Source organism: Ascaphus truei, chromosome 4, assembly GCF_040206685.1.
Source record: "Ascaphus truei isolate aAscTru1 chromosome 4, aAscTru1.hap1, whole genome shotgun sequence".
NCBI lineage: Eukaryota > Metazoa > Chordata > Amphibia > Anura > Ascaphidae > Ascaphus > Ascaphus truei.
This window is the reverse complement of record NC_134486.1, coordinates 994218-1008957: the sequence shown is the minus strand read 5'-3', so window position 1 is coordinate 1008957 and position 14740 is coordinate 994218. Positions and strand designations below refer to the sequence as shown.

Here is a 14740-nt window from a genome sequence, read left to right as displayed (position 1 = left end):
TGTTGGTTTTGCCTTTGCTTGAAGTCAGATTCCTAATGCACATGCTTCTGATATCCTGATCTGTTTTCTGTACCTGTACCATAGAAGTCTGTTCACAGTAAAAGCCCTTGCTGGTATCTGGCTTGTCCCTGTTTATTCCTGTTCTCAGTCCCTGCCCTCAGACCTGTCCTTGCTCCCCTGTCCTGTTCCAGTCTCCTCGTTGCTGACCTCTGCTTGTTACCTGACTTCGCTACCTGCCGCCTGCCTCGGACCTCTGCTTGTTACCTGACGCCGCTACCTGCCGCCTGCCTCGGACCTCTGCTTGTTTCCTGACTGCGCTGTCTGCCGCCTGCCTCGGACCCTCTGATTGTGACCCCTACTACGCTTCCTGCTGTTCCGGCCACCGAGATCCTACCCACCACAGGAGTCTCCCGTGACACTGTGAATTTGTTTTTGTGCTTTTTGCCTACAAACAGTCTGAGCAACATAAACAAAAAAATCTCATGCAGCAGAGACCAGAGTAAAGGGACACACCCATGCAGGAAAGCTACACTACACTGAAACTTATAAAACCACAGATGGACTCTTTTCCCCAATCCCAAGAGGAGGGAGAGAGAGACTGCTGAAGCAGGTAAACCTTATTTGCCTATTACAATAAAGTGTAATATGGTCATTGAAATGGGGGTTTGCCTTCCAGCCATAGTCAGGGTTCAAAAAGTGAGTTAGCCCTTAAAAGGGATAGGCGTTTGTTGTTTTCAAATGTTTAGCTGAAGCAGTGAAAACAGATGGTGACACGCGAGCGGTACTGATTCGGCAAGTAAAGGCTGCCACACCGCATAGGAATACCAGTTGTGAATGGAGTATATGCAGAGATGTGTGAAAATTGATGCAAGACAGTGCTGAAGCAGAGGCATTTTCAGTAAACAAGTGCTGAGGGTAAAATTGCCTACTAGAAAAAAGGAATTGCTGAGCTGTGTAAAAGGTATCCATAAGTGTGAAGAGTGAATGTCATAATACCCAAAGTTGAGACTGAACTCAAGCAGAAAACCACATTATTTGGCTGAAGCAGAGATATTGCACCTAGCAAGTAAATGGTGTAAAGCAAACAGACGTTTTTACTTAGCAACTGCACATCCCGCATACCTAATGAGAGATTTAAACTAGCAAGTAAATGGTGTAAAGCAAATAGACGTTTTTACCTAGCAACTGCACATCCTGTATACCAGATGAGAGAAAATGCGTGCACAGCACTGCTGATATTGTAAAACTTACCCAAGAAAGAAAAGTCTACAGAGATGCCTGTTAGAGCTATGACCTCTACAAGCAAAATATGCCCACCTGTAAAACTACCACAATTGGGGGTTCTAGCAAATACAGTGGCAACAGCTGCAATAGCGCCTCCTAAGGTCAGGAAGAAAATTACACCTGATAGCCCAAAATGGAGGACAAGATGCAGCGTTCCTGTAATGAACCCTACGCCACGGAAGAGTGGCCATTCCAGTCCAATAAGGAGGAAGACATCTCTTACGGGGAACCCGAACCGAGTCACACCCACAAAACACCCCAAGAATGGTGGGGGTGCCTGAACTCGGCACGAACAGAAAAGACCGCTCTCTGTGATGACGAATATGGTCGACAAGAGAAAGAGCGGGAGCAGCAGATCACCCAATATTTCTGTCAGCTAATACAACTGCAAGAAAAGCCTGGCATATATAATGAAGCTGCTGAAGTATCAAATAAAGAAGGAGACCCCAGTATTCCTGATGGGACGGAGTCATCCAAAACAAAAAGGCGGAAAAAGAAAAAGAAAAGCGGTTCTTCACTTACCGTGGAAGGAACAGACACGTCCGCAGATCCTGTGGAGAAAAAGGGGGACCGAGTTGCCCTGCAGCCTAGAGAAAATGGAGAATTCGTCCTGCGGTTAACCGAATATCCAGAGGGCCCAAGGCAGAAGTCGTGTACCCCAAAGAAGTGTCTGTCCAGTGCCAACAGTGAGGAACCCTCAACCAACCATCCCAGGGAAGTGGAGCCGGAACCAGTGAGTGATGATCCCTTGACCAGCCCTGAAGATGCCCTGAAAAATGCCAGGCATGACTGTGATATGCTCTGTGAACAATTGAAACAAAAGAAAGATGGTTACACAGAGCTACAGAAAAATAACGTGAGGCTACAGAAAGATGTGCTCACAATTTACTCTTTGGCCAGGACAGAATTGGACGATCTCTAGACTGAGAACTGCAAACGCTACTGCAAACGCTACTATTTCCGGCATGGATGAAAAGCAGAGCCAATCTGATAAAATGATGGCTAAGATGAAGCGGAAGTACTGCACCGACACACTTTATTCGAGCAAATACCCAGTATGTACCTGGCAGATACCTGGAATGCGCCGCTCCTCACCTCTGACAAGCCCCGTTGCGTTTGCCTTCCCAGCCTGGGTTCATGCCTGGCTGACGGGCGGCTGATCTGTTAAATGATAATGATTAGGATTTAATAGGCTGCAATGCTTCGCGTGTCTACCAGATGGCATAAATTCATGAATTGTAATGCATTATATATATATATACTGTGCAGTTTTGCAGCCAGCGGGAATAAAATGCTTCAATCCCTGCTTGGAAAATACCTCAATGCACTCGGGCAGAAAACAGTCACAAACCTCAATACACCCGGGTATACCCGAATTCGTGGGACTAGCCGAGCTCCAATAAAGTGTGTCGCCAGTGTATGAGGAGGCACTAAAGCAGATTACAGTCTTTCAGCAAGAGGTTCACACTCTTCGCATAGAGCTGAATGCCTCACAACAGGAGGTCAACAGTGTCCGGACAGAGGTGGACGTATCTCAGAAAGAGGTTCAGACACTCTGCAGAGCACTGGATGCCTCACATCATGAGACCAACAGCTGCCGCACAGACCTGGAAGTCTCCAGAAAGGAACTACAAAGTCTCACTGAGGAGCTGGACATTGCTAAAGAAACTATTGTCAATCTTAATACAGATCTCAAAGTCTCTCAGAAGGAGCTTCAGACCCTCAACCTAGAGAAGGAAGTCTCACGCCAGGAGACTGTCATTCTCAAAGCAGATGTGCATAAATGGAAGGAGGACTGCAAGGAGGCCCTGAATAGTACAGAGACTGAAAAAGGAGAAAATTTAAGATTAAAAAGAAAAAACTTAAAACTCAAAGAAGAAAATTTTCATTTGACAGACGACGTCAAGGAAAAGAATGAAAAGCTGCACGAGCTTAAAGAAATAAATAGACTTTTGGAAGGTGAGAAGTTTGAAGCAGAGCACCGACTGCAGAACCAACTGCAATGTCTGCGTACGCACCTCGAGAAGGCCGAGGAGAAGCAGCGAACCCTGCAGGAAGACAATCTGCAGGCTGTTAAAGAAATTCAAGTGCTGCAGGAACGTCTGATTACCCAGTATGTCCCCACAAAGCAGCATGAGAAACTGAAGGCTACCCTGAGTGTCACCAAAGCATCGCTAGAGGCCAAGCTTAGAACTCAGGTGACCCGGCACAAAAGGGAGCATAAGAAGGTCCAGAAACTAAAACAAGTAACTGTGGCCCGAGCAAAGAAATTCATAGTGCTTCACAATGCAATAAAAATGTGGAAGCAAGCTCAGAGAAAGCAAAGCATGCAGATAAATTCCGAGAAGAGACTTGCAAGACGCACTCAAAAAACAGGGATCTCTCGCGGATGAGATGAAAGTTCTACAAGGACAAGTATTGACCCTCATAAGCGTCAGTATCCCACAGCCACAAAAACCCATGAAGACAAGGGTACAGTGAGAGCTGGGAATACCGCTCGTCTGAAAGACAAGGTTGCAAAATTTGAACCACCTAAAGAAGCACTAGCAAAACCTTCAGCCACCCAACAGGCAGCAAAAGAAGGTACACGTGCTGAATCAAAACCAGAAGAATCCTTAGCTGATGAAGCTGAAAATATGGGACATTCTCTGGAAGTGGGTGTGGAATTGCAACTTAACCCCAAAGAGGCTGAGCTAGCAACCCCATTGAGTGGGAAAAGGGCAGAGAGACAGCTTCAAGAGTGGAAAACTCAAAGGGCTGTTTTTAAACGCTCTGCAACTGCTGCCATACAGTATGCCTACAATAAGACGAGCACCCGACGCGAGGGAAATCTCATGACCGCGCACGTAGCAAAAAGACTTTACGTGGAAAAAGTCCTCCTCGAGCGACTGAGGAGTGCTGATCTCAAGCACCTTCGGGAGGAGACACGAATAAATTGGAGAAAGGGCTCCAATCCTAGCGGGACTGAGGGTTCTCTTCCTCCATCCACTCTCATTCAAGTCACAGAGATATCTAGAATGAGAGTGGAAGGATGGGCTTTGGCCGTGGCAAGCCCGAGCTTCCACACAAACAGGGGAGGTATGTAACAGGGGAGGTATCCCTGTTCAGGTAATGTGCCTCTAATCCAGCAGTGTGGTGGTTAACTGCTGGTAGTCAATTATCCAACACCACCTGCCTGATTAGCTTCTTAGGGGCTTCTTTGCGTCTTTTGAGACAGGAAGTGAGATTTGTTCCTGAATCTCACACAACTTGTGAGACTGACATGGGGACAGCTGTCTTGAGCATGCCAGATGAAACGGCAGTGCTGTTTTCAAGACACAGGGGAATCTTCTAAACCTGAATGCTGAGCAAACCTGAGGAAAAGGTAGCAACCCAGGAAGACTTTCCCTCCAACAACAAGGAACAGATAAGACTTTCATTTATAAGAATTTTTATATCTGTTCATTACATAATATATGTTTGGGGCTGGGAGACATGCTTATCTAAAGGGAGTTGTGGACTGCATAGGATTTCATTAGAAATACTCACAAGTGAATAGAAGCTTTGTTTACCCCTTGTTTGGATGGTTTCCTGATGTTAAGGAAACAGGCGCAATAAAAGCCTTATTTAATTTCACCATAACCAGTCTCCCTTGCATACCTCTGTGAGCGTCCGCCTACAACCACTTAGTAATTCTGGCTATAGCCCATAGAAGAAATGAAGCCCACATTAAAGTGTAATTCCCACCTCCTCACTGCTATTATCCAAAAATGAGAAAATGAACAAACAGACACGGGTCGAAGCATTTATTAAATAAAAAATATGGTGCCGGTTTTATTTAGTATAAATTCATTGTACAATACATACTGTAAATGGAGTGAGCCCAGAACGTGCTCCGATGCCCGGATTTCAGGTGAGTGGGGGCTCTGTGTTCACATAATGATACGAAGGCCATGCGTGTACAGCTATATATCCAGTGTGTGTCTGGGGTCCTGGCCGGTTCCCTCTCTGGGGTTCCCAGAGTCCCATATTGCAGTGATACAGGGGTGTCAATGTCATGATGTCGTTAGTCAATTCCGGCTCTTACATAAACCACCCCATTCAGAAGGCAGGACTGGTCTAAGGGAGGGCAGGTAAAGTCCTCACACCCTGTATTCATACGCACACTGGATTCAGGCGCACAGGGAAGGGTGGATATATTGTATCTCTGTATTCAGACGCACACTGGATTCAGGCGCACAGGGAAGGGTGGATATATTGTATCTCTGTATTCAGACGCACACTGGATTGAGGCGCACAGGGAAGGGTGGATATATTGTATCTCTGTATTCAGACGCACACTGGATTGAGGCGCCCAGGGAAGGGTGGATATATTGTATCTCTGTATTCATACGCACACTGGATTCAGGCGCCCAGGGAAGGGTGGCTATATTGTATCTCTGTATTCAGACGCACACTGGATTCAGGCGCCCAGGGAAGGGTGGATATATTGTATCTCTGTATTCAGACGCACACTGGATTCAGGCGCACAGGGAAGGGTGGCTATATTGTATCTCTGTATTCATACGCACACTGGATTCAGGTGCCCAGGGAAGGGTGGATATATTGTATCTCTGTATTCAGACGCACACTGGATTCAGGCGCACAGGGAAGGGTGGATATATTGTATCTCTGTATTCAGACGCACACTGGATTCAGGCGCACAGGGAAGGGTGGATATATTGTATCTCTGTATTCAGACGCACACTGGATTCAGGCGCCCAGGGAAGGGTGGATATATTGTATCTCTGTATTCAGACGCACACTGGATTCAGGTGCCCAGGGAAGGGTGGATATATTGTATCTCTGTATTCAGACGCACACTGGATTCAGGCGCACAGGGAAGGGTGGATATATTGTATCTCTGTATTCAGGCGCACACTGGATTCAGGCGCCCAGGGAAGGGTGGATATATTGTATCTCTGTATTCAGGCGCACACTGGATTCAGGCGCCCAGGGAAGGGTGGATATATTGTATCTCTGTATTCAGACGCACACTGGATTCAGGCGCCCAGGGAAGGGTGGATATATTGTATCTCTGTATTCAGACGCACACTGGATTCAGGCGCACAGGGAAGGGTGGATATATTGTATCTCTGTATTCAGACGCACACTGGATTCAGGTGCCCAGGGAAGGGTGGATATATTGTATCTCTGTATTCAGACGCACACTGGATTCAGGCGCCCAGGGAAGGGTGGATATATTGTAACGAGTTTGGGAGACAGATAAATTGGTTTCCATTTTAACCCAAAGAGCCAGAGAGAGCTATTAGATTAATATGGAGGAAAGTTTATTAGGCAGATTCAACCAGTTCAGATTGATCCCGACAAGTGGATTATTTACCCGCACCCTGTCATAGCTGTCAGTTATCCGATACCACGGGTATTTCTGTACTTCAAGATAAAATGCTCATTAGGTTCATCCTGCAATGGCTTAGGAGATACCCCAATACTACAGGGGTACGGTGAGGTGTGCGTGGTTCCTCCGTTCACTGAGAGGTGTTTATTTTTAAAAATTAAACACTTTGATCCTTTTTGGAAAATATAGTGTGTTCATTAGAGCCACATCAGGTCAATCAAATAAATGTATTTGATCCTTTTTGTGCATATGACAAGAATCTCAGAGGTTAATACCAACTCTCATCTGGTGAAAGGCGAAAACACCAACAGATACAGGAGTTATAATACTGTATTCAATGAAGCAGATTCCTGCTCCTATAAGCCAAGGGTCACTGACTCATGTGGAGCAATGTTCCTACGTGTCACAATAAATTTACACAAAGGATTGCAACATAAAACAGACTTGTTCTTCATCTCAGATGGACACATATCATTGTTCCTTACTCACCAGCCAGGACTCTGCCCCAGAGGTGAGAACCCTCAGGATCTCTGCCGGTAGAGGGAACACTGGAGGATCTGGGTACTTCCTACCTGTGGGATGGAGTTCTCGTGGCATGGCAGCCTTTACAGGTGAGTAAAGAAAGAAATATATTATTATTAGCTAATGGCACCGGAATTTATACAACTGCAGGACCTCAGTGTAAGTGAATGAAACCTTCATACTTGTGTATTCAATACTAACACCTCAGTAACGATTTCCGCCGTGTAGTAATATAGAATGTGATGGCAGAAGACTGTAATTACCGAGCCATTTGCTCTGCCTGCTTTGTGCTTTACATTTAAACTTAACTAGAATACAAACCACATGGTACACCGGGAGCAATTCAAATGGTGCATGCCAAAGTGATTGCTCCTCTAGGTATTGGGGCACATATGGATAAGGGACCTCACAGACATGTCCAAGCCGGACCCCTTCCTCTGCTTGGAAGATATGAGACTATACCACACCTCTGGCGTCATTTCATTCTCTATTGTGAGCAGTACAAGGCATGTCCTGGCATTCAGATGCTTGACCACTCAGAGATAGAGGCACTGGGGATTCTACGGGGGATACTAAAGCATCCAGTCCAGTCCAAGGCACAGGCAGTATGGAGAGAACTTTATCTGGATGGCTTTAGGAAAACACTGACCACCGTTTAAAGTCGTCATTAAACATCATTGCATGATGGTAGCCTAACTTCTGATGCTTGTTGTAATGTTGGAAAATGCTTCTTAAACTTGCACCTTGACCCCTCCTGAAACCATGTCCATTAATATCATTGAAGGTTCCAGACCCCTTATGTCCATCACAATGTTCTTGCAACTTGGGTGAGCAGAGGTGATGCAGGTCAAGTGCACACCCAGCAGTACAGTGGCTCTCCCTTCATGCCATCCTTAAACTATCCACCAGAGGGTGCCAGTTGGCACAAGGATAGTCGAGGCTCCACACAATGTTTCTATTTGACACTTGCACACACCCAACATGCTTCACAGTTTGTCAAAACGGTGCTTAAACCATAGAGTGAAAGGCAAGGGAACCCTTCTGATGGGAGCCATCTTTATGAGGTGGAGTGTTGGAACAAAATCCTTATAACAGAGTTCCTTAATCTCTCCCTGTAAGGCCCCTCTTACCCCATGATAACCTAACACTCAAATTGACTTTGTTAACCTAACACCATCTTAAAGCTCTGATTCGATACTGGATTTTCACCAGTGGAAATCCATGGGGTAGGGAAGACTTGTATGTGAGTGGGGGTGTGAGGCACTCTGATAGTGCCAATCTCACACTGCTTAAATGACACAGAAATCTAATATTCCAATGAAAGGGAGTCACAACGTATAAGGCGACATGCCACCTAAATATCTCAACTTACTGATCCAGGGTTTCTGTAATTATATTTACAGTAAGACATATATGAGGTGAGATGGAGAAACGTCTCATGTACCGTCTGTCAGGGTCCCAAAGGATTGGGACAAATACATGACATTTTAATCACATTATTTAACTTGTCAGCGAGAGAGAGACTACCTAAGTTAAGAGTACATTGAGTGACACTCCCTTTCAATGAGTGACACTCATTCCTAGTGATTGATACGGCCTTGCAATGAGTGATACTCTCTCATAGTGATTGATACGGCCTTGCAATGAGTGATACTCTCTCATAGTGATTGATACGGCCTTGCAATGAGTGATACTCTCTCCTGGTGATTGATACTGCCTTGCAATGAGAGATACTCTCTCCTGGTGATTGATACGGCCTTGCAATGAGAGATACTCTCTCCTGGTGATTGATACGGCCTTGCAATGAGAGATACTCTCTCCTGGTGATTGATACGGCCTTGCAATGAGAGATACTCTCTCCTGGCGATTGATACGGCCTTGCAATGAGAGATACTCTCTCCTGGTGATTGATACGGCCTTGCAGTGAGAGATACTCTCTCCTGATGATTGATACGGCCTTGCAATGAGAGAAACTCTCTCCTGGTGATTGATACTGCCTTGCAAAGAGAGATAATCTCTCCTGGTGATTGATACGGCCTTGCAATGAGTGATACTCTCTCCTGGTGATTGATACGGTCTTGCAATGAGAGATACTCTCTCCTGATGATTGATACGGCCTTGCAATGAGAGATACTCTCTCCTGGTGATTGATACGGCCTTGCAAAGAGAGATAATCTCTCCTGGTGATTGATACGGCCTTGCAATGAGTGATACTCTCTCCTGGTGATTGATACGGCCTTGCAATGAGTGATACTCTCTCCTGATGATTGATATGGCCTTGCAAAGAGAGATACTCTCTCCTGGTGATTGATACGGCCTTTCAATGAGAGATACTCTCTCCTGATGATTGATTCGGCCTTGCAATGAGGGATATTCTCTCCTGGTGATTGATACGGCCTTGCAATGAGAGATACTCTCTCCTGGTGATTGATACGGCCTTGCAAAGAGAGATAATCTCTCCTGGTGATTGATACGGCCTTGCAATGATTGATACTGCTGCGGCACAGTTTATTCGAGCATTTGCCCGTTCTGTGCCGCAGCAGTAGCCTGGCGCGCGCCCGAGTGTGACGGGCGCGCGCCGAAGCAGCGGAAGAGCGCCCTCCGATCGGGGCGCTCTCCCTCCCGCTGCCGGGTCCGCCGGGTCCCCCGGAACCCCCTGCCGCTGTCCCGCGATCGCGGGACACCAGGGCTCCCTCGGGGAGCCCCTGGACGCGCGTGCAGGGGGCGCACGCTCCCGAAGACGCGTGACCGCGCGTCTATGACGCGCGGCACGCCGAGGGGCGGCCACTAGCAAGCCGGGAAATCTCCCGGCTTGCGGATCTGGCCGCAGTGCAATTAAATGTGTCGCCAGTGTACTATCTCCTGATGATTGATACGGCCTTGCAATGAGAGATACTCTCTCCTGGTGATTGATACGGCCTTGCAATGAGAGATACTCTCTCCTGGTGATTGATATGGCCTTGCAAAGAGAGATAATCTCTCCTGGTGATTGATACAGCCTTGCAATGAGAGATACTCTCTCCTGGTGATTGATACGGGCCTGCAATGAGAGATACTCTCTCCTGGTGATTGATACGGCCTTTCAATGAGAGATACTCTCTCCTGGTGATTGATACGGCCTTGCAATGAGTGATACTCTCTCCTGGTGATTGATACGGCCTTGCAATGATTGATACTCTCTCCTGGTGATTGATACGGCCTTGCAATGAGAGATACTCTCTCCTGGTGATTGATACGGCCTTTCAATGAGAGATAATCTCTCCTGGTGATTGATACGGCCTTGCAAAGAGAGATACTCTCTCCTGATGATTGATACGGACTTGCAAAGAGAGATACTCTCTCCTGGTGATTGATACGGCCTTGCAATGAGTGATACTCTCTCCTGGTGATTGATACGGGCTTCTAAGATGACCTTACGAATGGTGAGTTGACACTCTCTCTAGTTGAGTGAAATTGCCTTCCCAGCCAGTGACAATTCCTCTTTATGAATGACCGCTATTTTCCTGCTATTGGTCCATTTCTTCTGCTTCACATTGAGGGAGTCTCTGTAACGTGAAGTATTAAACATATGAAAAGTAAATGTACGAAGCAACACAATGAAACCATTGCAGCTTCCTATAACCTATAACCAGTTAGTACACTATAATTCCCCCTGTAAGTAACATTTACGTCAGTCCATCAAACGGTGAAACGGTACTTCTCCTTTCTGGTGACATTACAGACTGAAACATTTCCAGATGGATTGTAACATGCAATGAGGTCTGTGGGAAGTGGCATTTACAGGACGGATTTTATTTACTTTCCTAGTTACTTCCTGTGAAATCCTCCTACTGTTTTCTGTTTTGCAGATATATTTATGTCAAGGAACCAACATGACATCATCACGAACATCTGCTTTACGCCTCAGCTTTATAAACACCCTAGCGAAGGCGGAATATATGGATTATTTGGTGGCCATTTTTATGTTTCCCGAGACTTGCTGAGCGGCGTCCAAATCTGGGATTTTCTGACTGTAGAATCACATTTCCGTAACATGGATTCATGATATTTAAAACATTTTTGTTGAATGTTTTATGCATGATTTCTTTAGGTAAGTAACAGTTTTCTCTAATATCCTTGGATTCTCATACATGAAAAAAATCCATTGGGACCTTAACATGAGTATGTTGAACACAAATCCTTTTTCACGTGGTTCTTTTGTACTTTGCACTAAGCTTAACCCAGAAAGAAAGCTGCCTGAGACAGAATAAGAGAGATAGCTGTTTCACGCCTAGGTCTCCTCCATGTTTAAGCACTGCTTATAACTGAACACTGAAATTCATAACATTAATCTCACACATCTCCTGCCCCCCCCCCCCCACCCTGCTGGCAGAGACAATAACCCCATTAAATAGAAAGTCAAGAAGGAGCAAAGGTGCACTGGGGGCCAGTTAGTCCTCCTCCTCCCCCACATAAAGAAGGATCCCACTGAATATGGTGAAGGGTTCATCAGAATGCGCCAGTTGCCCCATCACCAGGTCGACACAGACAGTGTCACCGGCCTTCAGCTGCAGGATGATGTTGAAGACACCCAGAGAACCCGTGGTGGTCTTCTTCTCCACAAGAGGCTTTTTCTCCAGGCCCTCAGACTGATAGCCAGCAGAATCCACACGAGCGATGCCATGGTTGGATTTGGAGAGCACAGCTTCGATCTTCTCATCCTTGTAGCCCGTCAAGATAGCACTAATGAAGTAGCGTCCATCCAGAGGTGCTGTGAAGATACCTGGAGAGAAAAAAAACAGAAATCATTAGGATTATCATCTGCTGGTACAGATAAGGGTGTGGCATACTGTACTTCCCCCCTACGGCCCCCGGGGACACAGGCTACACAAACTGATAACATACATTAGAGATGCAGTGTAAGTTCTCTTAGAAACATTCCCCACAAACTTTAAGGGATTTCGCAAAACCTGCAAAAACAAAGACTATTAGTAGATTTACATTAATTATTAAAGATTTACATTAATTATTATCCCATTTTTTCAGGTTTCACAAAGCAACATTTTGATGAAACTTTTTCACAAAGTTCCCATGAACTAGAACCAACAAGTAGGATAATACCCAGGGGCGCCGACAGGGGAACAGCCGGACATCTGCCTGCATCCTGATAATACCCATGGGCGCTGTGACAGGGTGAAGTCAACCCCTATCAGTTATGCCAGGGAAACATATGTCTGAGTGCTTCATCCAGCACTCATAAGGGTTAACTCAGGTGGAAGCTAGCTAATCATGATGTAAGCTGACACCTGAGAGCCAGCAAGGTAGATAAGGATCTTGTTACCAGCAGTAGCTGCCTGTCTCAGATGAGAGCACATGGATAGATGTGCTGCTAACCAGAAAGATACAGCACACTACTTACTGCAGCCAAAGTAAGATTTCTTTTATTTGTTTGCATGACTGCTTAAAAAGACTCTTACGGTTTGGGTATGGTTTAGCCAGCCAGCCTGCTAGCTAGGACTGCTGTGTTAGTCAGTTTTCTCCCAACGTGGAGCAGGATTTATTTGCTTAAAGGGATAGTGTACCCGCATGTTATGTTGCTGTGGAGAAATAAAGCCACTGAACGTTTTCATTTATCCTGAAACTACACGTGTGGACTGTTCCCTGACCTCGGCTACAGGCCGTCCTGCCACAGGTGGTGTCAGAAGTGGGATGTTGGACGGGCCCTGTATCTGAAGGGCCACACACACACACAGACGGGGAAAAAAAAATGGAGACAATTTTTTCTCAGTTCCTTGAGCAACAGCTCCAGCTAGCAGAGAAACAAGCTGAGCAACAGGCCCAGCAATCTGAGCGACAGGCCCAGCAAGATGAGCGACAGGCCCAGCAAGATGAGCGACAGGCCTGGCGAGAGGAAAAGCTACTCCAATTGCTGGCCGAAGGCCCAGCCCCAGGCAGACCAGGGATTCCAAATAACCCACCGGTGATGCTGCATAAAATGAAGCCAAACGAAGACCCAGAGGCATTTCTCCTCACTTTTGAAAGGGTAGCCATGGCCCACGGCTGGACAGTTGATCGCTGGGTAACGACTCTGGCTCCACTCCTCATAGGGGAAGCTCAGGCAGCCTACCAGGCTCTTCCAGCAGACGAGGCCATGGACTATCAGCAACTAAAGGCTGCTATTCTGGATCGCCTAGGCCTCACTCCAGAGACCTACTGACAGCGGTTCCGGACAGTCAAATATACAAACAGAGACAGACCCCGGGTCGTAGCCCACCGCTTAGTAGACTTATGTACCAGGTGGATACAACCGGAAAAACATGACAAGGCAGAGATCCTTGAACAGTTTGTGCTCGAGCAGTTCATACAGATTCTGCCCCCCTCCTCCCGCTCCTGGGTAAAAAGACACGCTGCATTTTCCCTGGATTCAGCGGTCCGCTTGGTGGAAATCTTCCTGGGCGATGACACCCAACAGGATAGCTGGGAACGGCCGGTGCAAACACCAGTTGCTTCCGGTGATGCTAGAGGCAGGAGAGCAGACAATCGAGGGGTCTACAACCCGCCAGCTGGGGAGATCCAGTCAACCCGATCGGAAGACCCTTTCCCATCTCGGAGGGTTCCTGGTACAAACTCCCGCAGAGACGCCCATTCTGGGGCCGAGGCCACTGGATCACTCAAGGGAGGCCGCCACCCACAGTATTCCCCGAGAACCTGGACTCCTGTCACTCACCCGGTGGAGAGGATAACCCCACCAACCAGAAGGGAGGACCCCATCCAACAGCGGAGAGGTCCAAACACCGAGCCCCGTCGAGAGCTTCCGCTGACGACCGAGGTTGCGGATTCACGAGATGATGAGATGGACTGTTCATATGGCAGAACCACTGACACAGCTTGTCTCCGAGGGGACCACAATCCGTGGTTAGTCCCAGCATCTCTGGAGGGGACAAAAGTAAACGCCATGCTGGACTCGGGCTCTGGAAAAACCCTGATCCTAGAGGGCCTAATTCCAAACAATAGACTATCTTATGACTCTCCTTGGAATATCGAGTGTATCCATGGGGATACAAAGAGATACCCGACGGCGAACGTTCTACTGCGTATCCAGGATCAAGAGGCTAGCCTACTAGTGGGAGTTGCTCCCTGGCTACCTGCTCCTGTTCTACTTGGCCGAGACTGGCCCTACCTCGAAACATTGTTGGCCCCTACACCTACGGAGCCTACTTCTCTGGTACCGGAGAAGCCCGGAGACTTGTTCCCTTTTTCCCCAGAGATTTTTCCCCGTAGACACCATGTCCCAAAGACACGTAAACAGAGACGTGCGGAAAAAGAGGACTGGTTAAGAAAGGCTGGGACTCTTGGTAACATTAGTCAGCCCAAACGACTGCAGGTCATGGCCGGGGATGACCAGGGTGGGGAACAGATAGATACGGGAATTTTGCCAGACCTGGATCTTCCTGACTTCCGTCAGAGGCAGAGGGAGGACCCAGCTCTGGCTAGACAATATGAGAAGGTGGTACAGGTCAACAACAAGATAATGGATGAACAGGGTGTAAAAGTGTTTCCACATTTTGAACTGTTGAA

General features: G+C 47.0%; 1 protein-coding gene across 1 annotated transcript in view; it reads right to left on the bottom strand.

Annotated features, from left to right (window-relative positions):
- Window positions 1-5054: 5054 nt before the first annotated feature.
- The window catches only part of EMILIN1 (elastin microfibril interfacer 1), a 117643-nt gene continuing 107957 nt past the window's right edge, over window positions 5055-14740 (bottom strand). The window contains exon 8 of the mRNA XM_075595122.1: window positions 5055-11945. Coding sequence (XP_075451237.1) covers window positions 11614-11945 — 332 coding nt within the window. The 3' untranslated portion in view covers window positions 5055-11613. The remainder of the gene's footprint in view (window positions 11946-14740) is intronic.